Source organism: Odocoileus virginianus, chromosome 23 (genome assembly GCF_023699985.2).
Source record: "Odocoileus virginianus isolate 20LAN1187 ecotype Illinois chromosome 23, Ovbor_1.2, whole genome shotgun sequence".
NCBI classification, from domain to species: Eukaryota; Metazoa; Chordata; class Mammalia; order Artiodactyla; family Cervidae; genus Odocoileus; species Odocoileus virginianus.
In genome coordinates this window covers 39018364-39045864 of record NC_069696.1, presented here as the reverse complement: position 1 = coordinate 39045864, position 27501 = coordinate 39018364, and the positions used below count along the sequence as shown (strand labels likewise).

At 49.9% G+C, this 27501-nt stretch overlaps 1 protein-coding gene and 1 long non-coding RNA gene across 4 annotated transcripts; one reads left to right on the top strand and one right to left on the bottom strand.

The window, feature by feature from the left end:
• The first annotated feature begins 447 nt into the window (after window positions 1-447).
• CSF2RB (colony stimulating factor 2 receptor subunit beta) lies at window positions 448-25970 on the top strand. 3 transcript variants are annotated; one of them, XM_020891943.2, is made up of 15 exons: window positions 478-549; window positions 6100-6229; window positions 9407-9658; window positions 10562-10685; window positions 13221-13411; window positions 14055-14206; window positions 14289-14457; window positions 14995-15130; window positions 15291-15445; window positions 16796-16935; window positions 17889-18051; window positions 19322-19412; window positions 19623-19680; window positions 20507-20610; window positions 21224-25970. In XM_020891943.2, exons 3-15 carry the CDS (start codon window positions 9583-9585, stop codon window positions 22332-22334), a joined length of 2670 nt encoding a protein of 889 aa, XP_020747602.2. In that variant the 5' UTR covers window positions 478-549; window positions 6100-6229; window positions 9407-9582; the 3' UTR covers window positions 22335-25970. The 3 variants fall into 3 exon arrangements, with proteins under 3 accessions (XP_020747603.2, XP_020747602.2, XP_020747604.2); XM_020891944.2 differs by lacking the exon at window positions 6100-6229 and having other exon boundaries at window positions 448-549; XM_020891945.2 differs by lacking the exons at window positions 478-549; window positions 6100-6229 and adding an exon at window positions 7496-8132.
• Window positions 5151-8219, bottom strand: LOC110136337 (uncharacterized). The gene is made up of 4 exons (XR_011483019.1): window positions 7993-8219; window positions 7191-7451; window positions 5452-5486; window positions 5151-5346 (listed from the first exon to the last, which is right to left on the bottom strand). It is a non-coding gene; the product is annotated as an uncharacterized lncRNA (long non-coding RNA).
• Window positions 25971-27501: the final 1531 nt, after the last annotated feature.

The following is a 27501-nucleotide window of genomic DNA, read 5'->3' as shown; positions in this document are numbered from 1 at the left end:
TAAGGTCTTGCCCTGTGACATTTCAACGGCCCTTTGATGTTTACAGATGCTTGTAAGTCAAGAGGTGGGTCCTGAGCCCTGGTGAAGTTACATGCAGGTAGTTTGCAAAAGATCTCACCCTGAGCAGGTGGCGATGGGAGGCCAGGTCCCTGTGGCTCTGAGCTCTCACCGGCTCTAGAGGCCCTCCCCCGGCATCCCACCTGGGGGTGTCTGGCAAGGCTGCTTGAAGGAACTTTGCACTGAGCAGAGAGAACACACGTGGAAGTTTATGGGGAGACCACACAGAAAAGATCGAAGTACTTCTAGAAGGAACAGCATTGGCAAAGCCAGAAAGGCTCAGAATAAAACTTCGTATCTTGGTGTCCACAATTCTGAGAAGCCAGGCAATCTTGTGAAGAGGCACTTGTACGGAAAGAGGCCAGGGCCTGCCGCTTCCTCTTTCTGCTTCTCTGTTTCCTAACAACGTCAGCATAAATAGGAAGCCTGAGAGGCTCGCTGACTGCCTCCAGGAGACACCACAGAAGGTCCGTCTGTCCCGGCACAAAGAGGGTACGTGTGGGCTTTGGGGCAGGCTGAAGGGCGGGATCAGGGGCAGGGGCGTGTGGGAGTCTGGGAGGGAAGGACAGGGAGAGCCTGGGGGTGTCGAGTGGGCAAGTGTGCCCCAGGGACTTGGGAAGTTAGGGCTTGGCCTCTTGGGAAAATCTGAACCCAGACTCCCAAGCAGCCAGTGGACGAGGATGCAGACAGCAGGGACCGACCTGCCTGGGTGTTGGGGGAAGGGCTTTGGGTGTTCCGTCCTCACTGCCGGATCTGACTGTCCTGTCAGCGGGGAAGATGCCTGGGGCAGTAGAGAGTTCAGGTCTGAGTGTCACACAGCTGTGTACCATTGTCTTTACTTTGTCACAAAGGTATCACTAAGGTGTCACTAAAGTGTTGGTGGCAGTGATAATATCCTGTCCTGGGCTTCTGTCTCCTGTCTGGAACAGGGGAGTGCCGATAGTCCCTGACATCCTGGTTTGGAAAAAGTCTGTGTGTACACACACATACACACACATTCGTGTGCCTGCACACACGTGTGGATGTCCACGGGGATGCAGAGATACTGGAGGCAGATGATGAAGCCAGGAAACTTGCTGTGCTCAGACCTAGACTGGTGTGGGTTGAGAAGCTCATGTCAGAAGATAAGAAGGGAGCAGGTTCCTTCCTTACTTAGAGACATGTCTTCCCCCCTCTGAGAATGTTTTCTTAATGGTCGTACTCTGCCCTGACCACTGTCGATACGTTACGTTTGGGCCCAGCTGTGGATGCCTGTTACTGAAGTGAGTTGGCTAGGTGGTGGGTGTCTGGGGGTGTTTTCGTCCAGGTGTGCACTTGCCCTGTGGATGGGAAGACAGGTGTTTCTCTGGGTCCCCACTGAGATAAGAGCCTGTGGGGACTCGCCAGGCAGCCTGTAGTGACAAGTTGCAAATGTGCAATGTTTAGTCTTTAGACACCTCGCTGTTACATTTTTGTATAACCAGATTCTAATTTTCTCTGCTTATCATCTTCCTTGCTTTCTAATGGTTTTATAACAAGCAAAATCTGTCCTGCTAATTTTGGTCACCCTTTTTTTCATTCATTAGTTTTACTTATGTTGTTCTATATCTACTAACATCACAGGATACTTCTTGAGTTCTTTCATGAATATATTTAATATTAAACAAGTGAATCCATGGATCTATGTTTTGCTAAAAATTTAAAAATTGGGAGTACATAAAAGTGATTATAACATACATGTTGTCCTAGGGCTTAGTTTTCCACTTATTATTACGTTCTGGACAACATTCCATAATAAGATGTAGAGATTTGACTCGTTAATTAGCCCTAAGAGATACATGACATTTATCAGTTTAGGTGTTACTGAAAGAGCGTGGTGGGGTCTGGCTGCTTGCTGTTCAAAAGACAATAAGCAGGCCAGGTTGGTGGAAAGGAAAGTTTGCTTTATTTCAGATGCTGGCAATTGTGGTGGCAGGGCGTTGTGGACGTTTGTCCAAAGGCCGACTCCCCACATGGGCAGCCAGAAGGGCAAGAGCTATTATAAACAGAAGGTAGGGATGGGGGCTACATACAGAAACAGCACAATCAGCTCTGACAGTCATCTTCAGATTGGTCATTGGTGATCTCACCAGCGTCATCATTATTGTTTTAGGTACAGTTAATCTTCAGTTCCGGGGTCCATTTGTTCCCATTTCTTTGAGGCCAGTTCTCGGAATCGTGGCAGCTTATGTTGTGGGTACAGTCTGGTCGTCATGAAATTAACTTCTCCATCTTGGTGTTTTAGTATCTATAAGACAGCTCACAGGATATGGCTCAGAATATTATCTACAGCCCTTGAGACAGTGTTAAAGATCCTTGACTATGCTTAATGATTGCATTATTATTATTTGGTCTCTTTAGACCATTTTCCTTTGTTTCTGTATTTCTCACTTTTCTGATTAAACTTATTCTTTGACTAAAGTTTTCCACAGACAAAAGGCAGGCAGAGGACATCGCGGGGTGGAGGGTGGGCAAGGACCAGGGGGTCCTGCTCCATTTCACAGATACACCACAATTTACCCGATCACATGTTGCTAGACAGTTGGGTGGTTTCCAGTTTTCCACACCTGTGAAAGCATTCCTAGAGCCCAGATTCCTAGAAGCAGAATTGTTGGGCAAGAGACTGCACACTTAAAATAATAATAGATATTGTCAAACCATCCTCAAAGTAGCTGAAGTAACATATCCCATGGTAGTGCATAAAAAGGCTGGTTTCTCTTTAAGGAAACAGTCCATCTTTTAATTGGGTCCAGTGTAATAGATGAAAAGTATCTGGTTCTCACTTGTATTTTTCCTTTCCCTGGTGATAGGTGAAGTCATGCATCTTACATGTGTTGAAAGGCCATTTGGATTCTGCTTGTAATGTGCATGGGAATGTCCTTTACATTTCTCAATGAGCTGGTTGTCCTTTACATATTGAGTACTAACACATTTGGAGCATTTTAGGAGTGTTCCATTTATTACGTGTATGGACCATTTATTGACATATGTTGAAAATATGTCTTTCAGATTACCACTCTATTTTTTCTTTGGTGTGTTTAAAGATACCTTGCATTGCATAAAGATATATTCATTGCTTTTAAGTCAAATCTGTCATTATTTTATATTTCAGGCTTTCTGGATTCAGTGTCTTATTCAGTCCCTAAGATTAAAGAAATATTTTAGAGCTTTTATCATTTTAGCTTTGACATTTAAATCTTTAATCCATTTAGAATTTGGAGATGTAGGCAATAAGTAATCATCTAACTTTTAAAAAATGATTAACTGGTTGTCTCAATATCATTAATTTTGAGTGTGCAAATCATGTATTCTCTGTGATTTGAAATTCTATTATTATTTCCAATTCCTAAGTAGTTCTTTCCTTTAATATTTTCTGTTCCATCTGTCTACTATTATACTCATTGTTTTTCTAACCAATAGAGCAAATTCCTCGAGTTGGATTTGTTATAATTTAGAATCAATTTGTTAAGCCAGTTGAAAATCTTTCTGGAGTCTTAATTTGAATTGTCTTGAATTTAGAGATTACTTGGGGTAAGACTGATCCCCAAATAGGGCTCACAACAACAGTGGTCAGCCTTCTACTTTAAAGCAGAGGGTACTGACATTTCTGTTGACTTTAATGTTACTGTAGTTTTCTAGTACATACCCAGAAATGCCAATGTTCTTTTCAATTCCTCATTTGCCAAGGTTTATTTCTTTGTTTCATCAGGAATGGCTTTTGTACTATCAAATATTTAAGGGCATCTGTCAAGATAAGCTTATCTTTTTCTCCTTTTAATATGTCTGTTAGCCTATTTCTATTAATCACAAATAGAGTTGATGCATTCTTCTTTTTAAAGTGTTCATCAGGTTATCCTATGAGATTGTTTTTGTCTGGAGTGAATTTGTGCCTTTTTTCACCTTTTCCAATCTCTATTTTTATCATTAAATTTCTGCATGAGTTTGAGAATTTTGGTGAGCATGTTTATTTTATTTTGAGTGAGAAGGCATCTGGCTTTTCTCTCCTCTTCCTCCCTCTCCCTCCTTCTCCTTCCCCCCCTTCCTGTCATCCCCTGGTTTCCATGGTTAATCCTCACTCATAGTGATCTTTAACCCTTACATTTTAAACACACATATTTATATTTAACTTATATTTTCCATCAGCATTTGGGCTTACTCAAAATATATACACTCCTCCCAAACAAGGCAAGATCCTTAGCAAGCTTTCAGTTCATCTCTGCTTTTTACTTGTAACCTCACAGCCAACAGGTGTTAAAATGATCTCAGTTTTGCTTCAATGTTGTTACTGTGTATTTATTTGCTTTTACTTTGAAAAGTGGAGTTGCTCAGTCATGTCTGACTCTTTTCGACCCCATGGACTGTAACTTACCACGCTTCTCCATCCATGGGATTTTCCAGGCAAGAGTACTGGAGTGGGTTGCCATTTCTTTCTCCAGAGGATCTTTCTGACCCAGGGATTGAACCTGGGCCTCCCTCACTGTAGGCAGACACTTTACTGTCTGAGCCACCAGGGAAATCAGTAACAATATTTCTTTACTTAACAGTAAGTCCTATTGGTTTCTTTTTTCAAAACTGATTCCAGTATCATATGCTATCTCTCTTTCTTGGAACTTTTATTTTTTTCTGAAATACATGCTAGAGTAATTTTCTTTAAAAAGATCTGGAAAGCTTTTTTTATCCTTACATTTCCAAAATATTGTGATTTTTTCCCCCCTTGAACTTCAAAGTAAGCTAGAATTTTTATATTTCTAGGTTCAAACATATTTTCCTCTCAATATTTTCAAGACATTACTATCTATTTAGAGTCCTGTGTTACTTGTGAGAGGACCTTGCAAACCCAATCTTTTTTTTCACTGAAAATAACTTGTTTGTTTCCTTCTGGAAGCTTCTAGGATTACCCTTTTACTCTTTGATGACTAAAAGTTTATTAGCATGTGACTGAGTATGGTGTTATTAAAAATGAATCTTGCTTTTAACTTAGTAGATTATTGCCTGATTTAAAGCCCTGTGAATTTTCCTTCTATTTGCTCGTATCTCTTTGTTGGCACATGGAAAACCCCCAAATAACAATAGCATAAAACTATACAAGTTTATTTTTTCCCTCACATAAAAGATGTCCAGAGGTAGGCAGTCTCAGACTGTACGGTTGGTCCACAGCGAGAAGAGGGATCGAGGTTCCTCTTTTTCTGTTGTATGTGACTTCTACGCTCAAGAGAACCTTATACTTCAAAATGACTGCTGGAACTCGAGCCCTCTCTTCCAAACTGCAAACTGGAGAAAAGGGAAAAAGCAGGAGGGCAAAGATGGATTTCTCCTACCTGAACCACTTCTTTTAAGCAACTTTTTTTGAAAGGCACATCCAATGATTCTACTCACATCTTCTCGGACAACATTTAGTCACATGACCACACCTAGCAGTAGGAGAGTGCAAGAGATAAAATCTTTTATTCTGTGCGGCAATAAACCTAGGTAAGACCTAACCTTTCGTTACCAAGGGAAGAGGGGACAGCTAGGTAACCGACACTGTCTGCAGTACCTGCCCTCAGTTCTCTGTCTTCTTCTTCTAGATGTTGGAACTCTTGGATTTCTTTCCTAGGCCTCAGTTTTTCTCTAAGACTTTCCATTTCCTAGTCTATTTGCTGTCTTCAGTATCTACCTTTGTAACATGACAGTTTATAGTGTTAATTCTGATTTGGCCCATTATTGAGTTATGGTGTTTGTTTGGTTTTTTTTAATGGATTTCATACCTTCAAATGCCAAGAACTCCATTTGTTCTTTGCATAGCAATCTGTTCTTAAATGGCCATGATTTCTCAAATCTCCCTGAGTATGCTACTTGAGATGTTTCAACGTTTTGTTTTGTTTTTGCACAGACATCTGTGCACATCTGTAGAAGTGTCTGTTGGGTCAGTATATGTCAGAATAGAGATGTACGATACCAATAATTGGGAAATACAACACTATGCCACTCACTATTATGACTGGTTAAGAACACAAATTCTAAAGCCAGTCTCCTGTGCTATAGTCTCAGCCTGTTCCTTTCTGCTGAATCATCATGGACCTATACCAGTTTGCTCATCTACAAAGTGGAGATTTTAACCTACACATTGATGTATTAATATCTGTAACCCCTTTTGAACAGCGGCCAGCTGATGGTAAGTGTTTTGTACTTGTTAGCCACTAATACGAATTCTCTGCATGTAGGTGTCTTTTATGCTTGTGTCCTTGGACGCCTTTAATTTGTTTGAACTATTTAAAGCATAAAGGTAGTCGCTTGTTCTCCATACTTCTGGCACACACATTTATTTTGCACTTTGTCCTTTGCTTTATGGTTCAGTTATTTTTATAAAATACTGAAGTGTTCACTTTTATGCACTTTTATTTGTCAGCCTTTGTCTCTGATTTCTTCTAGTGCTTTGAAGCTTAAGTAGTTCAAAGATATTCACTTGTACAGCTTGCAAGTTTCAGAGGATTTAACTGCCTATATTTAAATTTTTCATTGATTTGAAATGAATCCATGGGGAATGGTGTAAGGTAGGGATTTAGGCTGATATGTTTTATGTTGCTTTTTAATTGTCTCAACACTTTTTATTATTCCATCACTTAATACTGATTTATGGTTCCTCTTCGTCACATAGTACATTCTCTGACGAAATACAGTTCATCTGATCAGTACGTCCACTGATTTGTTGTATATGTGTGTGTGTGTGTGTGTGCACATGTGTGAAAATCCATTACTTTACTTATCAGGTCTTTATAATAAATTTTGCTATTGGGAGGAGACTCATTATTTTGTTGAACTATAGTTGATATACAATATTTAGTAGGTTTCAGGTGTAAAGCAAAGTGATTTGGTTATACACACACACACACATATATATATCTCTCTCTGTATTTGTTTTACTTTTGATTCTTTCCCATTATAGTTTATTATAAACATAGTTTATTTATAATAGTTTATTATTGAATATAGTTCCCTGTGCTGTACAGTTAGTCCTTGTTGCTTATCTATTTTATATATGGTGATGTGCATCTTTTAACCCCATACTCCCAATTTACCCCTCCCTGCTTCCCATTTGGTAGCCATAAGTTTGTTTTTGATGAGGGCTTACTCACTCAGTTGTATCTGACTCTTTGCCACCTGCCAGGTGCCTCTGTCCCTGGAATTTTTCAAGAAAAAATACTGGAGTGGGTTTTCATTCCTCCTCCAGGGGATCTTCCCAACCCAGGGATCAAACCGGTGTCTCCTGTGTCTCCTGCATTGCAGGCAGATTCTTTAATTCCGAGCCATTGAGGAAGACCCATTTTTCTATGAGACTTCTTAGTTTTTAAAGTCTCATTAACTGTCCTCACACATATTTTCTCCCTTGTGAATTCCTGTCAAAAAAAGAGAAAATCTTGCTAAGTTTTGATTAGAGTTGTGTTAAACTGATAACTGACTTTCAGAAGAATTTACCTCTTTACAAGTGAGGTATTTGCATTTGTGGTAAGACCCAAAGAGAAGCTCTGAGCTTTGAGCTGAGTTCCAGGTAGACAGAGCAAGCTGCACCAGCTCAGGCAGACTCTCCTTTGCCTGCCAAGGCACTGCTCCCCTGCAGGAACTAAAATACTCTCCCCCAGCCCCAGACAAACCCACTCTTCCTTCCCAGGCATTTCTTGGACTAACCACCCCACAAACATCACCAAGTTTGGTTCTCCCTCATGCTCTCATGTGAGATACGTTGGGTTGGGCCCATTTTACAGATTTAGAGAGCAAGGTTCAGAGGGTACGGGTAAGTCAGCCCAGGCCACCAGCACAGGAGGGACAGGGCCTGTGTTGAAAGCCAGTTTGGCTGAGCCCCGAGCTGTGCTTTTCCCAGCAACAGAGCTTCTGGTATATGTGTCTGTGCAGCTTGAGTGAAGTTTTCGACAATCTTACCGACAGAAAAGGAGTCATGGTCCTCTGTACTACTTTCCTGGTACTTCCCGCGGGCTGGATGAAATGAAATGAGGAAATCCCCAACCTTCTGCAGAAAAAAAGGGAACCGGCATTTCAGGGGGCAGTGTGGGAGGAATGAGGTAAATGGAACAGGGTGGGGAGAGCACCAGGCTCGTGTGTGTGTGTGTGTGTGTGTGTGTGTGTGTGGTGTGTGTGTGTGTGTGTGTGGTGTGTGTGTGTGTGTGTGGTGTGTGTGTGTGTGTGTGTCTGTGTGTGGTGTGTCTGTGTGTGGTGTGTGTGTGTAGGGGGTGTGTGTGGGGTGTGTGTTGTGTATGGTGTGTGTGTGTGTGTGTGTGTGGTGTGTGTGGGTGTGTGTGTGTCTGTGTGGTGTGTGTGTGTGTGGTGTGTGTGTGTAGGGGTGTGTGTGTGGGGTGTGTGTTGTGTATGGTGTGTGTGTGGTGTGTGTGTGGTGTGTGTTGTGTATGGTGTGTGTGTGGTGTGTGTGTGGTGTGTGTTGTGTATGGTGTGTGTTTGGTGTGTGTATGTGTGTGTGTGTGGGGTGTGTGTGTGTGGGGGTGTGTGTGTGTGTGGTGTGTGTGTGGTGTGTATGTGGGGTGTGTGTGTGTGGTGTGTGTGTGTGGAGTGTGTGTGTGTGTGGTGTGTGTGTGGGGTGTGTGTGTGGGGTGTGTGTGTGGGGTGTGTGTGGGGTGTGTGTGTGGGGTGTGTGTGGGGTGTGTGTGTGGGGTGTGTGTGTGGTGTGTGTGGGGTGTGTGTGTGGGGTGTGTGTGTGGGGTGTGTGTGGGGTGTGTGTGTGGGGTGTGTGTGTGGTGTGTGGTGTGTGTGTATGTGTGTATGTGTGTATGTGTGTGGTGTGTGTGTGGTGTGTGGTGTGTGTGTGTGTGTGTGTGTGTATGTGTGTGGTGTATGGTGTGTGTGTGTGGTGTGTGTGTGTGTTTATGTGTGTGGTGTGTGTGTATGTGTGTGGTGGGTGTGTGTGTGTGTGTGTGTGTGGTGTGTGTGTATGTGTGTGGTGTGTGTGTGTGTGGTGTGTGTGTGTGTGGTGTGTGGTGTGTGTTGAGGGTATGTGCACGTGCTCACTCCCACAGGGGGATCACACCCCAACACCCAGTGACCCCCACCCAGGTCAGTACCTGGTGGGGGAGAAATCAAATACCAGGCTTCCCTCTTGGATTTTCTCATCACCAGGGCAGTGTGACCCAGTGGGAACCCACATCTGCCGAGGCCGCTAAGAGCATCTCCTTCATGGTCACATCCCGGGCACTGAGCTGAGAGGCAGGGACGGTCCCAGGGGCCAGGCTGAGGCAGCAGTGGGCTGCAGCCAGGCAGCAAGGCCGTGCCTGGGTCCGCCCTACCACGTGGGCCGAGTCCCACAGGCTGACACTTCCTTCCACAGGCCTGGAGGAGGCAGGATCCCAAAGAGAGGAGGATTCCCAAGAGCTGATGACATGGGTCTAGCCCAGCCCCCAGCAGGGGAGGAACACAAGACTCCAGGACAGTGAGGAGCCCACACCTTGCCCAGACCTGGACCCACCCGAGCGGGCCACCTGTTCTCCAGAGCTGAATCTCGAGATGACGCCGACCCGGGGGCTGCTCCCCCTGGCTCTGCTGTCTCTCTGCTGGGGACTCAGCATAACAGGGGCTGAAGGTGAGCCAGATCACCCCTTCCCACTCCGTGCCCCCCTTCTTACGGCCAGGGCACAAAACCCAGACCCCCAGCCTCCCCCACCATCTCTTCTCTCTCCTGATTTTCCCTGGAGGCCTCCCTTCCCTCCCCCCACACTCCCGCTCATTCTTCTCTGGCCTCCTGTAAAGACCCTCTGTGTTTGTGTGGCCTCTCTGTCCACATTTCCCAGTGTGGCATTCCAGGCCTCCAAGCTCCCGGCTGGCCATTCCAGTCCTTTGTCTGAACTTCTCTCCCCCCAGGCACTCAGAACCTTGAGGTCTTGACCAGTTCCGACCTCTGTACCTTTGCTCCTGGGGAACCCTCAGCCTGGGTGGGGGGTCTTTCCTCTTGCCTTGAGGCCCTGCTGAGACGGCCCCCAACCCGGGGCTCCTCAGACCAGTGACCACCCTCCCCAAGGGCTCCCGGAAAACTCAGTTCCCCTGATAACCCTGGGAACCACACTCCACTTTCCAAGCATCAGGCTCAGTGAGGGCTGATCCAAGAGCAGGGTGAGGCGGTCCCAGAGGAGGCCCCTTAGGGGTGAGTTTATGCCTCTGGTCGCAGGCTGCACCCACCCAGGGGCCCAGGGGCAGGGCCTGTGTCTGAAGCATGTGCCCACCTGTAATGGGAGGGACTCTGTTCCTCCAGGAGGAGGACAAGGCAGGGGCTCAGGACACATGCTCTGAATCAGCTAGAATATTGTGTTTTTCCCCAGACAGGAGGGTCCACAGCTGGCTCCCTTATACCTGCACGCCTGCAGAGACAGCCCCCCTGCCCCTGTCAAGGCCCCTGGGGACCTTTGCCTGGGCTCTGGGAGACTTTTCTGCAGTGCTGTGCCATCCGAGGGGGAAGCTGTGACTCTCTCTCTGCTTCCCTCACTGGCAGAGACTGTCCCGCTACAGACCCTGCGCTGTCATAATGACTACACCAGCCGCATCATCTGCAGGTGGGCAGATACCCAGGATGCCCAGCGACTGGTCAACGTGACCCTCTACCGCAGGCTCAAGGAGTGAGTGAGGCAGGGCCCAGGGCTGGAGGGCAGCGAGGGGCGCTGCTGTGTGGGCACGCCAGGGGTTCGGGGCTGGACAGAGTGCAGGGATGGGAGAACCCTGCCCAGGAGCTCCTGCCCCATCAGGCAGCCCTTGGGCCCAGGGGCTTGGGTCTGATGTCCGGTTTGGGGGAAGAGCCTCCGATGTTAATATTGTTGATGATGGTGATAAGCTCTTATTTTGTCACAATTGAACAAAATCAGTCGGCAAAAGTCAATTTTGGTTCATCCTCCTTATGAGGTGGGCAGGACAGGGACATGATGCCCAATTCACAGATGGAGAAACAGGCTGCAGAGGTGAGGTCCGTCCCTCTGGCCACACAGTGGGGTCAAGGCCTTAGCAGGACCAGTGTCCTGAGTCCAGCCTGCAAGGCTAAGCTCCATGTCTCTCCCAGGCCCTGCTCCCTCCGGAGTGGGGCTTTCTCTCTCTTTACCTAGTCTCCAGGGCATAGCCCATTTGGGAAGGTGCTCCCACCATTCTGGGATCCAGTGATAGTCTAACTCACCATGATGGAAGTAATTAAACAGCGGGCATCACAGGGTCTGGGGAGACCCCTGACAACCTCCCCTAGGAAGAAGGGCTTTCGCTCCGCAGCAGCACTGCCCCTGCACTCTCTCCACTGCTCTCCCCAGAGCCTCCGTCCTCCTTGTCCACTGTCCCCACCCCCACCCTCAGCTGTGGCCTGCCTTTCCTGCACTGGGACAGCAGACACCCCCAGAAGAGAAGCTTCCCAGCACCTTCCCCCACCATGGCCTGCCACCTCCCTGGATACTCCCTGCAGTGATTACCTGTCCCAGGCAGGCCTGTCTGAGGCCAGAGCCGGGGTCCCACCTGGTCTTGCTGCTCAAGGAAATCACTGCCATCCCAATCTCCACTGTCCCCATGTTCTTGAGGGACACTGTCCTGGGATTCACTTAACAGGTGCCGACCAGACTGTAGCTCAGGGTCTCCCGAGTCCAGTCTCCTAGCCCGGCTGTCCATTCTCTACTTCCCTCTGAGGGAACCTCCTCTAAAGAGCGATCTGTCTGGAGCCCTATTTCCAGTGCCTCTCAGGTACTTCCTCCAGAGCCCACTCTCCCAGGACTCTGCTGCCCCCAGCAGGCCATTTAAACTGCTCCTGCTGGAGTCAGCGATACCCACTTGGTGTAAATCAATGGTTAGTCCTGGCCTTCTCCCCACGCACCCACAGGCAGCCCCTGACAAGGCCTGGCTGGGCCTAAGCACGAGGTCCCACTGTGGCACCTCCCTCCCGGACCCTGGCCAGCACCCAGGCCCTTCCCCACGTCCCCCTGGCCCACCTTTTCTGTTTCCTAGTCTGTTCCCTACTCTGAAGGGGACGATGTCCCAGGGCTCTTGGACCTCCATTCTCTTGCATCTGCATCCAGTGGCAGAGATCCAGCCCCAGACTGGATCTCTGACCCAGACACACTCTCTCCAGCCGGGACCTTTGCCCAAGTTCCAGAACCATAGGTACACTTGCCTCTCCACATTGTCCCGTATAGTCTTTAACTTCAAGTGTCCTAAACGAGTTCCTGCTCTGCCTCCCAAAGACAGCCCCTGTGCTAGAATCCCATCTCAGTTCATTAAAGGGGAGCTTCCAGGGGCTCAAGCCAGACAAATGGGGGCAGTCTTTTATTTTTTGCTTTTCAGTCTCCTTTCCCTCCTTTCCTTCTCCACCACGGCATCCAACTCATCAGCAAATGCGATCAACTTCATCTTCAAATAGCAAGTGAATTTGGCTAACACCCTGATTCAAACCACTTCTTATCACTGAGATAGTCCAGAAGCCTCCTAACTTGTCCCTCTGCTTCTGGTATTGCCACCCCCACCCAACTCAATCTATCCATAGCTCAGCAGCCAGAGGAATCCTTTCAAAGTGTGTGTCAAAACATCACTCCTTTGCTCATAACTCTCAATTTTCCTCACTTGCAGTGAATTCAAAATTCCTTACATTCTTTTTAAGCACTGATCTTCTATAACCTCCCTCTACTAGGCTCCTGGACCTCCCACCCTCACATCTCTACTCTGCATGCACTGTTAATTGCCTAGTCATACAACACTCCAGACCTAAGCCTACCCCCAGGACCTTTGCACTTGCCGTTCCCTTTCCTTGAAATCCTCTTTCCCCAGATTTGGCATGGCTCCCTCCCTGATCTTCAAGTTTCTGCTCAGATGTCACCTTCTCCAAGAGGCCTTCCCTGCCTCCTTTATTTCAAACTGTATCCCCAGGCCAGCCGTCCTGGCCTGTTCATACCTCTTTCTTCCTGACTTGTCTATGTGCAGTTTTCTCCATTTGACATGTGACATCATTCCTTCATTGTTTTGTCTATGTCTGCCTGTATTAGGATGTCTGCACTACAGGCAGGGATTTGCATGTGTTTTGTTTACTGCCAGGCTCCCTGGTACTAAACAAACCCTTACACATAGGAACCACCCGTAAATGTTTGTGAGTGAGTGATTCTTCTCTCTGGGCTAACCTTGTCCTCTCCTGGCAGGGACCATCCTCAGCGAGTGTCCTGCAATCTTAGTGACGACAAGGCCTGGTTAAACAGCGGTTGTCTTGGCTGTGTACCCAGAAAATGTGTTATTCCTTACCGAAGCTTTGTCCTTGCTGACTTTGACTACTTCTCATTCCGACCGGACCAGCCTCTGGTCACTGAGCTTACCGTTAATCTGAGCCAGCATGGTAAGACCTGGGGTCCCCGGCCAAGGGTGGTCTCCTGTGAGGACCGGGAACCCTGGAGTGTCCACAAGTCCCTGGCCTACTTGGGGAGGCAGATGTGGAAACATCTAATCCTCCAGGGTTGTAAGGACCATACAAAGGGTGTGGTGGGCCAGGAAAGGGAGCAAGGGATTCTGCCTTGGGGAGAGGACCCAAGAAGTTTCCAGAGAAGGATGCACGTCTGCTGTGTACTGAGAGGTGTGGGATGACCCTGGGCAGAGGAACTAATGAAGTGTGGACTGAAGAGGGAGTTACAGGAGTCACAGTGCCCTCTGCTGGGAAGGAGGCCACACAGGCCACCGCATGGGCAGTGGGGACCGAAGGAAGCTAGCTCCCTTTGGAGTTTAATTTGAGCACCTTTTATGCAGCTTATGTTCTGAGGCCTAGGAATCTACACAGCTTCATTCATGTTCACACTGAATCCCCACGATTTAGCAGAAGGCAGTCTGAGGTCCATGGAGAAGAGGGGTCTGTCTAAGGTCACTCAGCCAGTGGGAGCAGTGCCTGGCCTGGAACCCAGGCCTATCCACCCATGGGCCGCAGAGGGCCTTCATGTCCCGCACAGCCGTCCAGCCCCTTAGGAACCCTTTCCTTCCTCTCCCTCCAGTGCAGCCCCCCACACCCAAGGACCTCAACATCACTGCTACCAGGGAGAGCTTCCTGCTGTCCTGGAGTACAATCCACGAGGGTTTCCAGAGCCACTGGCTGTCCAGCCTGGAGTTTGAGGTGGTCTACAAGCGTCTTCAGGACTCCTGGGAGGTAGGGACCCCGCCAACTGTGCCCCAAACCCACAGGTACCCAGCCCAGCTGGCCCTGCTCCAACAGCCCCTCTCCCCTCCAGGATGCCCGCACCACCTACTCCAAGTCCCCCCAGGCCATCCTGGAGCTAAAGCACCTCCTGCCCAGCAGCACCTACGTGGCCCGAGTGCGCACCAGGCTGGCCCCAGGCTCGGGGCTCTCAGGACGACCCAGCCAGTGGAGCCAGGAGGTTTCCTGGAACTCCCAGCCAGGTAACAGAGTTGGGACAAGGCCCCCTTGTGGAGAGGGGAACTCATTACAGCTCCAGGACAGGAGTCCAGTGTCCACACGTCAGGATCCTCAGGTCCTCTGTATTCAGAGTGGCTTCCTTGAGCCCACCCCACCCCTACTGTGATTCTGCAGAGGCAGCAGCTGCATCTGACTCACCCCCAGGCCCCAGGTTGCTGTCCACGTTCTGTGGAGGAACAATGACAATTTAATCACAATGGCATATGGGCAGCTGTGTTTTCGTGAGGGCTGCATGACCTGTGGACACACAAGCATGACGGTGTTATTTAATAAATCCCCAAACCCCGAGGCCAAGATGTCCTCCCCATTTTGCACAGGGGGTGTGAAGGTTCACCGAGTTCACCCTCTGACCTGAGGTCACACGGCTGGCAGGCCAGGCTGAGTTTAACCCCTGATGTTTTTGACCCCACAGTCTCTGTGTGATGAGTCTCATGGTGAGCCCATTGAAGGCTAGGGAATGAACGAATGAGGACTGAAGGAGGGTTTGTTCTCCCTCCCAGGGGATGAGGCCCAGCCTCAGAACCTCCAGTGCTTCTTTGACGGAGCCGCCCTGCTCACCTGCACCTGGGAAGTGAGGTCCGAGGTAACCCACTCCGTCTCCTTCACCCTCTTCTACAAGACTGGCCCCAATGCACAGTGAGTGTCCCCTGCCTCTGTCCCCTCCCCTCCTCTAAGCCTCACCCTCTCCAGGCCTCCTCCTGCCCCTGGAGCCCAGCAGAAGCCACAGCTCCTCCTGCGGTCTCACCCCTCACATGGCCCTGCCTCCCCCTGCCCTGACCTCTGCCGTGATCCTCAGGGAGGAAGAATGCTCTCCCGTGCAGAAGGAGACTGGCAGCCCCTACATCCAGCACCGATGCCAGATTCCGGTGCCCGATCCCAGGAACTACACCCAGTACATCATCTCTGTTCGACCAAAGATGGAAGAGAAACTGATAAAGAGCTCAGACAACAGTGAGTTTTCCCCTAGCCTTCTGTGTGGAGCATCTTCCAACAGCACTCTTTCGTTCCTCATGGTCCAGACTTCATGTGTATCAATTTCAATGAAACAGCCCAGGGAGCCAATTGGAACAAAAATGATTCTAGTCTATCCCGGAAGTTCTCAAGAAGCAATAATGCAACAACGACAAATAACATGAAGGAAAATGCAATTAATATTCCTCCAGAATATCAGTATTAAAAAACCTTTGATTGCTTTCTTTTAGCTCTATCTTCCCTGCTGGCTCAGATGGTAAAGAATCTGCCTGCAAGATTCAGGAAACCCCAGTTCAGTCCTTGTGTTGGGAAGATCCCCTGGGGAAGGGAATGGCTACCCACTCCAGTATTCGTGCCAGGAGAATTCCATGGACAGGGAAGCCTGGCTATAGTCCATGAGGTCACAAAGAGTCAGAAACGACTGAGCGACCAACACTTTCACTTTATTTCCCCCTCCAACTTCTCAGCTGATCTAAAGTTCCTACTTCTGCCCACGACCTCCTGGTCTTCCCACCGATTTTTCCCTTTCTTTCCCAGATTGGGTTTTTCTTTTTTAGGTTTCCAAAGTCCTTCCCAGACTGATATTTTCAGTGTTCATAATGATTCATCTGTGATTTACTTCTTCAATTGGGTACTAGGAGGGTATGCAAATGGACTGTGGTTCCTTGCAGGTTAAGTTCCCCGGTTCCTGTTGCATAGAGAGGACCTCATGCAGAGGAAACTCCTGCATTGCTTCTCGATGATCAAGTTCTTCTTCCCAGTCTCTAGTGTGTGTCAGGGACAGCAGCTGATTTGTCTTAGTTACCTGGGTTTAAATCCGCTACTTACTGTTTGGGATCTTCCAGACTGCAATCTTTGTTTCTGCCACTTGTTAGCTGCCTGTCCTTGCAGACTTACCTAATCACTCTGGGGCTCAATGGTTTGTCTGAAAAGTGGGTAGATTAAGAGCACTTACTACATCCAGTTGTTGTTACAATTGAGTGAAATTATTCATATAAATTTCACATGTATAATAATACTTAGAACAGTGTCAATACTCTAGATTAGAATAAATTAGCAGTACATTTATTTCTATTAAATACTAGGGGTAACCCATACTTCTGGTCACCTCACCACAAAACAAGTGTATATTAACATCTCCCAAGAGAAGGGCATTTCAGGTCAAAATAGATGACACGGTGAAGTGGGGGTGCAAAGACCCTAAGATGGGTGGGACCTGGGGCCCTGGGTCAATGGAGAGAGCACCTGTGATCAGCATGGAACACAAAAATGTTCCACGGGAGGAACATATATAGAAACAATATTCCTTAAAAGTTTTCCTCCCTCCAGTCCAGATGGCTCCCCCGACCCTCAACGTGACCAAGGGTAGAGATGGCTACATCCTGCAATGGAAAGAAGAAAAAATGAGCTACTCACACATAACTTGCATCTTCCAGGTCCAGTACAAGAAGGAAGGAACCTCATGGGAGGTGAGGGCCTGTGCCCACGGAGGGGCCAGGAGGGGAGGAGGGAGCAGTGAGACAACATTTGGGGAAATGCCACCTGCCAGACGCCTGGCTCCCAGCATGTGACCAGTCACAGAGAGCCACTGGGACTTGGTGCTCACTCCTTCTGAGCAGGCTCATTGTCTCTTCCTTTGGTGAAGGAACTGAGACTCACAGAGATGATGTGAACTTGGCCAAAGGGTACACGTGACCCTGAGTTGCACAGGGGCATAGACATCAGGAGGGGGAGGGCTGAGAGGCAGCTGGAGGACAGGTTTTCAAAAGTCGCAATAAGGTGACACTTCTTTGTAAGAATCTCATCCAGAATGCAAATGTGCAGCTGCTAAGAGCAGAGCAGCTCCTGGGGAGGCAGGCAGGGCCCTACCCCGGGCCTCAGTATCTGGCCCTGGCACCCAGGCAATCCTTGGGCCTTGTGGACAGAACCTGGGGCTCCACAGAGGGCAGATCAGAAACCTCAGAGCCAGCTCCAGAACTTTCAGCTGGAAATGGGGAAACTGAAGCCAGGAGGGAGTGGGTTAGTGGTGGAGCTGGGAGTGCTCCTTGGGCTCCTGAACATCTGTTTGATGGTCCAGGGTTTGGTCACCCTGCACCACACTCCAGGGGAGACCATATCTGGGGTCCAGGCTGCCCCAAAGTGAGCTGGGAGGGTGAAGGGGGACATGGTGACTCCTCAGGGTTTCTGCACCCCCGTGTTGTCATGTGTGCCAGGAGTTCAGTACAAGAGGTGCTCCCTGGTCCTGTCCCTCTGGAGTGTGGTCCTCCGTGGTGGGGGTGATGCTGCTCAGATCTGGGGAAGTGACTGCAAGCTGGGAGCTGATGGGTAGCAGGAAGGCTGGGGTGCTGAGGTGGGAGGGCTTCGTAGCTGTGCCCACGCACCCCAGACCTTAGTACTCCTGCTCACACACCTGCCCTTGCAGGACACCAAGACCGTGGACTTCCAGAATGCCCACACTATGTCCCTGCCGACCCTGGAGCCCGCCAGCAGGTACCAGGCCAGAGTGAGAGTCAAACCCGAGCCGGGGAACTACAAGGGGATCTGGAGCGAGTGGAGTGAGACAAGGTCCTGGGACACCGATTGGGGTAGGTCTGCCACACTCACCTCACGCCTCCTGGCACAGCTCCGCTGGGCAGAGGACAGGGAGAATGTGAACACAGAGACGTAACCCCACCCCAGGATAGCATCCTTCCTTCCCAGGCGTCATCAGGGATTAGAAAATGACACCTCCTGGTGTGCAACACAGACCGCGGGCAAGGCCTCCAGAGGACAGAGGAGGGAGCATGGCTCCCCAACAGGTCTCCCTCCGACTGAACCTTAGCCTTCTATTAATATGGCCCAGGCTTCTAGTGGCTTCCCAGGTGGCGAAACGGTAAAGAATCCACCTTGCCTGCCAATACAGGAGACACAAGAGATACGGGTTTGATCCCTAGGTCAAGAAGATCTTCTGGAATAGGAAATAACAATTTGCTCCAGTATTCTTGCCTAGGAAATTCCACGGACAAAGAAGCCTGGCAGGCTACAGTCAATGGGTTCACACAGAGTCAGACATGACTGAGCATGTGCGTGCGCGCGCGCGCACACACACACACACACACAAGCATGCTTTCATTAGCTTTTGTGGAAGCTACTACCCAGGGACCACTCAGCCTGAGGAACTACAGACTGGGGCCTGAAATTGGAAAGCTTCGGTCTGATTTCTCAATCTTTTACTTTTGCTATTTCATTTATCTACCACCATTGCCATGGTGGCCACCAGCAGACAATTATAGGACAAGGTCCAGGAGGTGGCTGCAGAAAGAGGACAAAGTGTTTGCAACAAGGTCCCCAGTCCCAGCCGACTGTCAGGGAAAGAGCCCCAGAGAGAGGACCCCAACCAAGCAGAAAGGAGAAGTGGGCCACAGGACCTAAGGGAAAGAGATCAGGGGAGTTCTGGAGGGGCCCAGCCAGTAAGGGGCTTAAGCCCAAGTGGACAGTTGAGAGAGTCTGATAGGCCTTTGTACCTTCTGGTTCCTCCACCATCACCCCTTTCTCCATCTCTGCCTCTCCTGTTGTCCCTGTTCTTAATGACCACCTTATATGCTGCCTCCTTCAGGAAGTCCCCTGTGATTGCCTTTGGCTATAGTGCTGGCCTCCCACAGCAACTCCTGCTACTGGCCAGTATCTAATCCTCTGCCTCCTCCCACCTAGCCAACATTGTGCGTGGCTCAGACAAAGGCCCCCTTCTTCTTAGTCAGTTTCTGGCCTCCTCTCCCCCTCTGCACCCCAAGGAAGCAGCTGAACCCCATCTTTGAGTCTCTAGCCCTTTCCCTCCCTGGATGCTAATAATCCTTTTTCCTTCCTGGCTTCCTGAAGTGCTCCCCATGTGGGTCCTAGCCCTCATCCTTGTCATCAGCACCTTAATCCTGCTTCCAGTCCTGCACTTCTGTGGCGTCTACGGGTACAGGTAAGCGGACTCCAAGAGAGGGGAGTTATCCAGTGTTATCCAGGGCCCCAGAGGATGCCAGGGCCACTGTCTGTCACAGCCCTGTCACCCGCTCCCAGTGGGGTCTTGGACTAATCTGAGCTCTCCCTGGGCTGCAGTTTCACTTCCGTACGAGCACAGGCAGCTGCCCTGAGGTCTTGGGCAGCGGTCACCTCTTTGCTGTCTTTCCAGGCTGAACCGGAAATGGGAGGAGAAAATCCCCAACCCCAGCAAGAGCCACCTGTTCCAGGTAGGAGCTAGCTGTGAGGGCGGCAGAGGTGCTGGGGCTCGCGTGCTCCTGCACCCATGTCCCCGCGCCCCTGTCCTGCTCCCCTTCCTGGGGGCTTTGAGTGGGGCTGGGGGTGCAGGCGGCTAGAGGAGGGGCTGGGAATCTCTAAGAGCCAGGCCAGCCCGGCAAGCCCAGTGCGGAGACCCCCTGGTCTCCCCCGACGCTCAGGGTGCCCTGCCGGCAAGGACTCACCCGGAACAGGAGGGAGGGTTGACGTTGGGGGGCTGGTCCCTGGGAGGCTCCAGGAGAGGCACAGTCACATCGAGGGCAGGTGGATGGTGGGAGGCAGAGTGGCTTTCCGAGGACAGGATGGCAGAGCTGAGAGCTAAGGGGTGCAGTGTGGTGGGAGGTGGGAGAGGCCACAGCAGGCAGAAGGAATGTGGAGGGTGGAGATGAGGCGCCTTTGAGAAGGGAATTGAGCGGGGAGGGCGGTGAGTCTGGGGCACATCGCGGGAAGCTGAGAGGACCCTGGGGAACAGGAGCCCTTTGGTCAAATACACGGGGCCAGAGCTGCCTTGGGAGGGTCTCACGGCTGGTGCAGAGGGGGCTGGGGTGAGCACAGAACAGGGACAATCCAGATAGTGTCCTCAGGCGACCCAGGACCCCAGCGAGGTCCCAGCCCCTCTCTGGCCTCTTCTCCCTGGCGTCAGGAGGCCGTCCTGCTGGTGCTGAGAATCTGCCTCGTCTGGGGGCTCCTGAATCTCCACCATCCTCAAGGTTTTCCCTCCATCTGCACCTTCTGGAGCACCCTGACTCCCAAAGATACAAACGCCCTTTCTCTTCCCAGAACGGGAGCGCTGGACTCCGGCTGCCAGACAGCATGGCCACCCTGGACAGTGGGAGCTGCCCACACAAGGGGCCATGGGGCAGCAGCTGCCCTCAGCTGGAGGGGTGAGTGTTGGGCAGGGGATCCCTGGGCGGTGGGAAGGTGGCCCCGTCCTGCACACCAGAGGTTTGGAGGAGGTGGCTTGGGTCTGGGTCTCAGTTTGAAGAGATCCATGGAGGCTGGTGGCGCTAAAGCAAGAGGCATCCTGGGTTAGCAAGGGTCAGACCTCAGACTTGACTGGAGGCAGGAGACTGGAGCAGGTGACCTCCCTTCACCCTGCTGCCCAGGGAGACCCCACACTGCCTTGGCCCCACTGGGTGGCAGAGGGTCTGTGAACCTTCATGGCCTCAGCATCTGAGCCACCAGCTTGCCACTAACCCTCGTGGGAGAGATGACTGAGCCCAGGCTGAACGCTGACTTGGGGTCTGAAGCTGGGTGATGGCAAGGAGTGGAGGGTGGGAGGGGTCCTTGACCTGGAATGATAGCATGGAGGCTGGAGGGCCAGACCCATGGGGAGGCTGAGGAGCATCTGGTTTCCTGCTCTGGGCCTGCTTCCCAACCTTGCCCTGCCCTGAGTTTTCTGAGAGCTGTGGGTGTGGCCAGGCTTCTGGTCCCACAACTCGCTCTGCCCCTGTGCCCAAGGAGGTCCCCGCATCTCTGCCCCTGTTCTCCCCACAGGGTGTTCCCTGTAGACTGCAGGCACAGCGAGGTGTCACCTCTCACCACAGAGGACCCTAAAGACGCCTGTGACTCATCATCAGAGCCTGACATGACTCTGACCACCTCGGACCTCCCCACGGAGCAGCCCCCCAGCCCCACGACAGGGCTGGCTGCCCCCTCAAGCAGGCCTGAGAGCCAGGCTTCCGGCTTTGACTTCAATGGTCCCTATCTGGGGCCGCCCCACAGCCGCTCCCTGCCTGATCTTGTGGGCCAGCAGGAGCCCCCACAAACGGGAGTGAGCAGGAAGCCACAGTCCCCGGGGTCCCTGGAGTACCTGTGTCTGCCCGCAGGGGGGCAGGTGCAGCTGGTCCCGCTGGCCCAGGTGAAGGGGCAAGGCAAGGCCAGGGATGGGGACACAAATTCCAGCCCAGGGGCCCAGAGGAGCCCTTCCCTGGAGTCAGTGGTGGGCCCTGCCCCTCCAGAGCCTGGGCTGATGGAGGATGGTCAAGACCAGAAGGACAGGGCCCCCACAGTTCTGCCCACTGGCTGGCCTGAGGTTGGCACCGTAGCCTCTGGTTATGTCACCACTCCAGATCTGATATTCACCCCACCCACCGGGGCCCCATCTCCCTCCCAGGCTGCCCCTCCGAGCCTCCCCTCAGCCCAGAACCCCGCTTTCCATCCTGGACTGGCTGATGGGCCCCCTGTAGCCTCAGCCCCCCAGAAACCAGAGTTCGAGGGCTACGTGGAGCTCCCTCCAGCCACAGGCCAGTTTCCGCAGTCCCCCCTGGCCAGCCCCGCCCCTCCTAGAGTCAGCAGCCCTGTCCTGAGCCCAGGCCCCCTCAGGGCAGACATGTCCCCCACCTCCCCAACCCCCGAGGGTCTGCTCGTCCTGCAGCAGGTGGGTGACTACTGCTTCCTTCCAGGCCCTTTCTCCCCCCAGAGTAAGCCCACCTCCCCAGGACCCTGTCCTGAGATCAGGGACCTCACCCAGGTGGTCCAGCCCAAGAAGCCTCCAGCTCAGGCCTTTCCCCAGGTGCCGGCCGTTCAGCTCTTCAAAGCCCTGAAACAGCAGGACTACTTGTCACTGCCCCCTTGGGACATCAGCAGGCCTGGGCAGGTGTGCTGAGACTCTGGAGACCTTGAGGGGGAGGAACAGAGGAAAGGGCCTGCCTTTCCTCCTGCCCTGCCTGGTCCTCCTGCCACCCCTGCTCCCTTCGCTGGTCCTTTCCACAAAGCTGTGGAGAAGCTTCCATGTTGTAACAGATGGAGACCGGAAAAATAAGTTAACCATCTACCTCCTTCCTTGACCTTCAGCAAGGTCAAGTTTCTCTCTCTCCCTCCCTTCTTCTCTGCCACAGACACACACACACACACACACACACTGTTCTTTGAAATTAACTTATTTTAGGTTCTGAATTATTGGAGCTTTATATATATACACACCAGAGAAGGAAATGGCAACCCACTCCAGTACTCTTGCCTAGAGAATCCCGTGGACAGAGGAGCCTGGTGGACTGCTGTCCATAGGGTTGCACAGAGTCGGACACGACTGAAGCTACTTAGCATGCATGCATTGGAGAAGGGAATGGCAACCCACTCCAGTGTTCTTGTCTGGAGAATCCTGGGGACGGGGGAGCCTGGTGGGCTGCCGTCTATGGGGTTGCAGAGTCGGACACGACTGAAGCAATGCAGCAGCAGCAGCAGTGGCGGCGGCAATATACACACACTCATTTCATTTGTTTCCTTTTCCTTTTTACCGAGTTTCCCTGATTTTGCTATTACCTTCTTTCTCTTTCCATGGATCTATCATTGGAGTTAGTTTGAGGTCCGGGCTAAGCCCATTCTGAAGTTTGTCTTGTCTCAGTCAGAGCCTTTTCTGATGCTGACATGCCTGGTTTCGTGGAGGATTGCTGTCTGTCCCTGGTAGGCATGAATGTGCAGATTCCAGCCTGGAGGCAGGAGGCTGGAGGCAGAGTGTGGAGGCTTGGGGGTTTCAGACTTGGAAGAGTAGCCCTGGACTCAGCAAGCATCTGTCAGCCCCAGGTGTGGTAGCAAAGCACCAACCTCTACTGTCACTCCAAGAATTGTCACTTCCCACGGACTTGGCATGGGAAGCACTGTCCTGAACTCATGGGAAACACTGCTAGTCTCTTCGAGGTGACTGGGGGAGCCTCAGGGGACCCCCAAATCCCTGCATTTGAGCAGTGCAGGTTGCTGATTGAAGTGATCTCCTTATACTTAGGCTAGTGGGGCCAGGGAAAGTTTGAGAGGGAAGCAGAGTTCAAAAACCACGTAGAAAAGTCAGAAAGAATTGCTCAACAAGGTAAAATAGAAAGCGACCCAAGGACATGGACACTTGAGCTTATAGTCCAGATCTCCCTACTGCCCTCCCTCCAGAAAGACCTTACAACTCCCACCCCCACCAGCCACCTACGAGAGGCTTTTGGTCTATGGTTGGCCTACACTGAGGATCATGGTTCTTTTAAATCTTTGCCTTTCTGATATGCAAAAAATGGCATTAAATTGTTTCAATTTGCATTATTTGGAAACTAACATGTTTGCACATATTTTCCTGTTTCTTGAACATTTGTATTTTTTTTTCCCCCTGAGCTAAACTCATTAAGATCTCATTGTGTCAGATGTCCTCTTTTTTCTAAGTAACCTTTAAAAAGTATTTAGCTCTGGCCGGCCTTTCGCAGATGGTGCAAATTTATTTTCCTAGTTTGTGGTTTGCCTTTTAATTCTGTTCATCATGCTTTTGAGTGTATTCAATGTGGACTTGTCTGGGTGGTCAAATGAATCTAGGGGTGAACTCCTTCACGGCTCCACTTTTGGTGTCAGATTTGACAAAGGCCTTCCCCACTTGAAAAGTGCATTTGTCCAAAGTTATGTTTTTTATGGTTCTTTTTGTGTTTCAAAAATGTATGTGTGAAATTCTTTTGGAATGTATGCATTTAAGGTGGAAAGCCAGCTTAGACAAGTAGCCCAGATGTTCTGGAATCATTGGTGGAATCACCCATTCTTCATCCATGTATCTGATATAGAAAATCTGTGTATGCACTTTGTCAGTTTCTAAACTTTCCTTTTTATTACGTGGTCTTCTCCATGGACCCCACTGCTTTGACTGTTCTAGCTTTATCATATGTTTTAGTAAATAGCAGAGCAAATGTTATTGTTTCTTTCATCCACAAAATCCCTGTTGATGATGGCATTGTTTGTAGCCGAAGAAAATGATAAACAGTTGAAATCTTCACCCATAGTGAAACTAATCACAACATTTGAGTCCATTCTAAGGTGGAATCCTGTGTGCAAAATGAGTGAAGTAGACCTATGTGCATTAGAGAGAAGTCCAAGATGTGAATTCCAAAATGTCTGGAAAAAATTGTTAACTGAAAAACAATTGTGATAAAATATTTTTATTACAAGACATTAATGAGTATATAAGTGTTTAGGTGGATGTTCAGGGGTGCCGATTGAAAGCACAGTCACCCTGAGGAGGACTGATTCTGTTCAACAGAAGGGCCTTCTGTCTACCACAGTGAGTTAGGGGCAGTTTTGATCAGACTTAAGATGCTGGTTGTAACAGAATGAGAAGTAAGTGGCACTCCCAGGATAAGCCAGGAGAGAGTGAGGGAAGGAGAAAGATGGGCTGGGGGAGAGAAATATAAAGGACACACTCAAGCTAAAAACAAGGAATTCATTATAATCCAAAATTCAAATCTAACTGGGCATCCTGTGTTTAGTCTCTAGTAAGAGTGGAGATGGAAGAGACTGAATTCCCCATAAAAAAAAGATGAGAATTATTTTGTTGTTGTGGATTTTTAAAAAATTTTGTTAATTTATTTTTATTTTTAGCTGTGCTGAATCTTCGTTGCTGCTTGGCCTTTTTTCTCTTTGCTGCGAACGAGGTCTTCTCTCTAGTTGCAGCGCGTGGGCTTCTCGTTACGGTGGCCTCTCTTGTTTTGGAGCACTAGCTCTAGAGAGCGTGGGTTTCAGTTGCAGCACATAAGCTCAGTAGATGCAACTCCAGGTTCTAGAGCACAAGCTAAGTTGCCCTGAGGCATGTGAGACCTTCCCAGACCAAGGATTGAACCCATGTTTCCTGAATTGGTAGGCAGATTCTTTACCACTGACCCACCAGGGAAGCCTAGATGAGCACTATTAAGACTTATGCCTGCCAGGCCCTGCTCCATTGATTTAGGGGATCACAACCCCTTGAGACAAACACTACATTTATCATATTGTTTTTTGTATGTGGGGAAATGAAAGCACAGGGAGGTTACATACTCACTCCAGGTCAACCAATCAGTGGGTGGCAGAGGCAGGATGCAAACCTTGGCCCTGTAGCTTAGAGAAAAAAGAAAGCTAGTCATTCAGTTGTGTCTGACTCTTTGAGATCCCATCATAGAGATCCCATGAACTCTAGCCTACCAGGCTCCTCTGTCCATGGAATTCTCCAGGCAAGAATATTGGAGTGAGTTGCCAATTCCTTCTCCAGGGGATCTTCCTGACCCAAGGAATGCACCTGGGTCTCCTGCATTGGAGGCGGATTCTTTACTGTCTGAGCCGCTAGGGAAGCCCTGGAGTTTAGAACCTGCCCTCAAAAGCAAGGTCTCCCACCAGAAGGTCCACCTGTGAATGCAAAATGATCCATGTTGCTTGGCAAAACAGAAAAAAATTACAAAATGAGCAGGTTTGGTGGTGGGGTGGGAGCAGGGGATACTGAGCCAGAGCCGAGAATAAAGAAATGTTTTTACTTTAAGTTTAAGTAAGTGAAAGTCTCTCAGTCATGTCTGACTCTTGCAACGTTATGGACTATACAGTCCATGGAATTCTCCATGCCAGAATAATGGAGTGAGTAGCCTTTCCCTTCTCCAGGAGATCTTCCTAACCCAGGGGTCAAACCCAGATCTTCCCTCATTGCAGGCAGATTCTTTACCAGCTGAGCCACAAAGGAAGCCCAAGAATACTGGAATGAGTAACCTATCCCTACTCCAGTGGCTCTTCCCAACCCAGGAATCAACCCAGGAATCAACTCCTGCATTGCAGGTGGATTCTTTACCAACTGAACTATCAGGGTAACCCTTTTATCTGTTTGGGAGCTAAATATTAAGGGTGTGGGTTCTCACTCACTGATGTCTAGAGATACCTTGCAGGTAGGACCGTGTCCTCCTCACCTATCTGCCCTGAGAACCCAGCCCAGAGCTGTACACATGAGTAAGGGAGCACCGAGGGGTTGTCATGACTGGAGATATCCAGGAAGCTGTCCCCGAGAGGGAAGGAGACACGCAAAGGACCTACTGGAGTGACAGCACAGCGGGGAGAGTGAGGCAGAGCTGAACAGGAGCCGTTAGGGTTTCCAGACCTGGATAGACATCCACCAGCCTACAGGGAGCTCCCGAGCAAAAAGGGCCTGCTGAAAGAGCCCCACAGTGGACAGAAATGACCAGGCCCCTGGGCCCTCATGATGTTGGCCCATGATATTTTCTTAATAGACTTTACTTTTTAGAGAGGGTATCCCTGGTGGCCCAGTGATAAGGAATCCGCCAGCCAATGCAGGAGACATGGTTTCGATCCCTGGGTCGGGAAGATCCCCTGGAAAAGGAAATGGCAACCTACTCCAGTATTTTTGCCTGGGAATACCCACGGACAGAGGAATCTGGCAAGCTACAGTCCATGAGGTGGCAAATGGTCAGACACAACTCAGCAACTAAACCACAACAACAACAATTTTTTTCAAGAAATTTTAGGTTTACAGCAAAATTAAGCAGAAAGTACAGAGATTTCTGATATATCCCCTATCCCACATATGCACAACAGCCTCCACTAGCCACATCTCTGGTTCACCAGAGAACATTTGTTATAATTGATGAACCTACACCCATGCATTGTTATCATCCGAAGTTCATCTACAGTCCATGGGGTCGAAAAGAGTTGGACATGATTGAGCAACTAACACACACCTTGGTGCTGAACATTCTACTGGTTTGTTGTCCACTTCTCCTCTGCCTTCAATCTTTCCCAGCATCAGGGTCTTTTCAAATGAGTCAGTTCTATGCATCACATGGCCAAAGTATTGGAGTTTCAGCTTCAGCATCAGTCCTTCCAATGAATATTCAGGACTGATTTCCTTTAGGATGAACTGGTTGGATCTCCTTGCAGTCCAAGGGACTCTCAAGAGTCTTCTCCAATACCACAGTTCCAAAGCATCAATTCTTTTGCGCTCAGCCTTCTTTATAGTCCAACTCTCACATCCATACATGACCACTGGAAAAACCATAGCCTTGACTAGA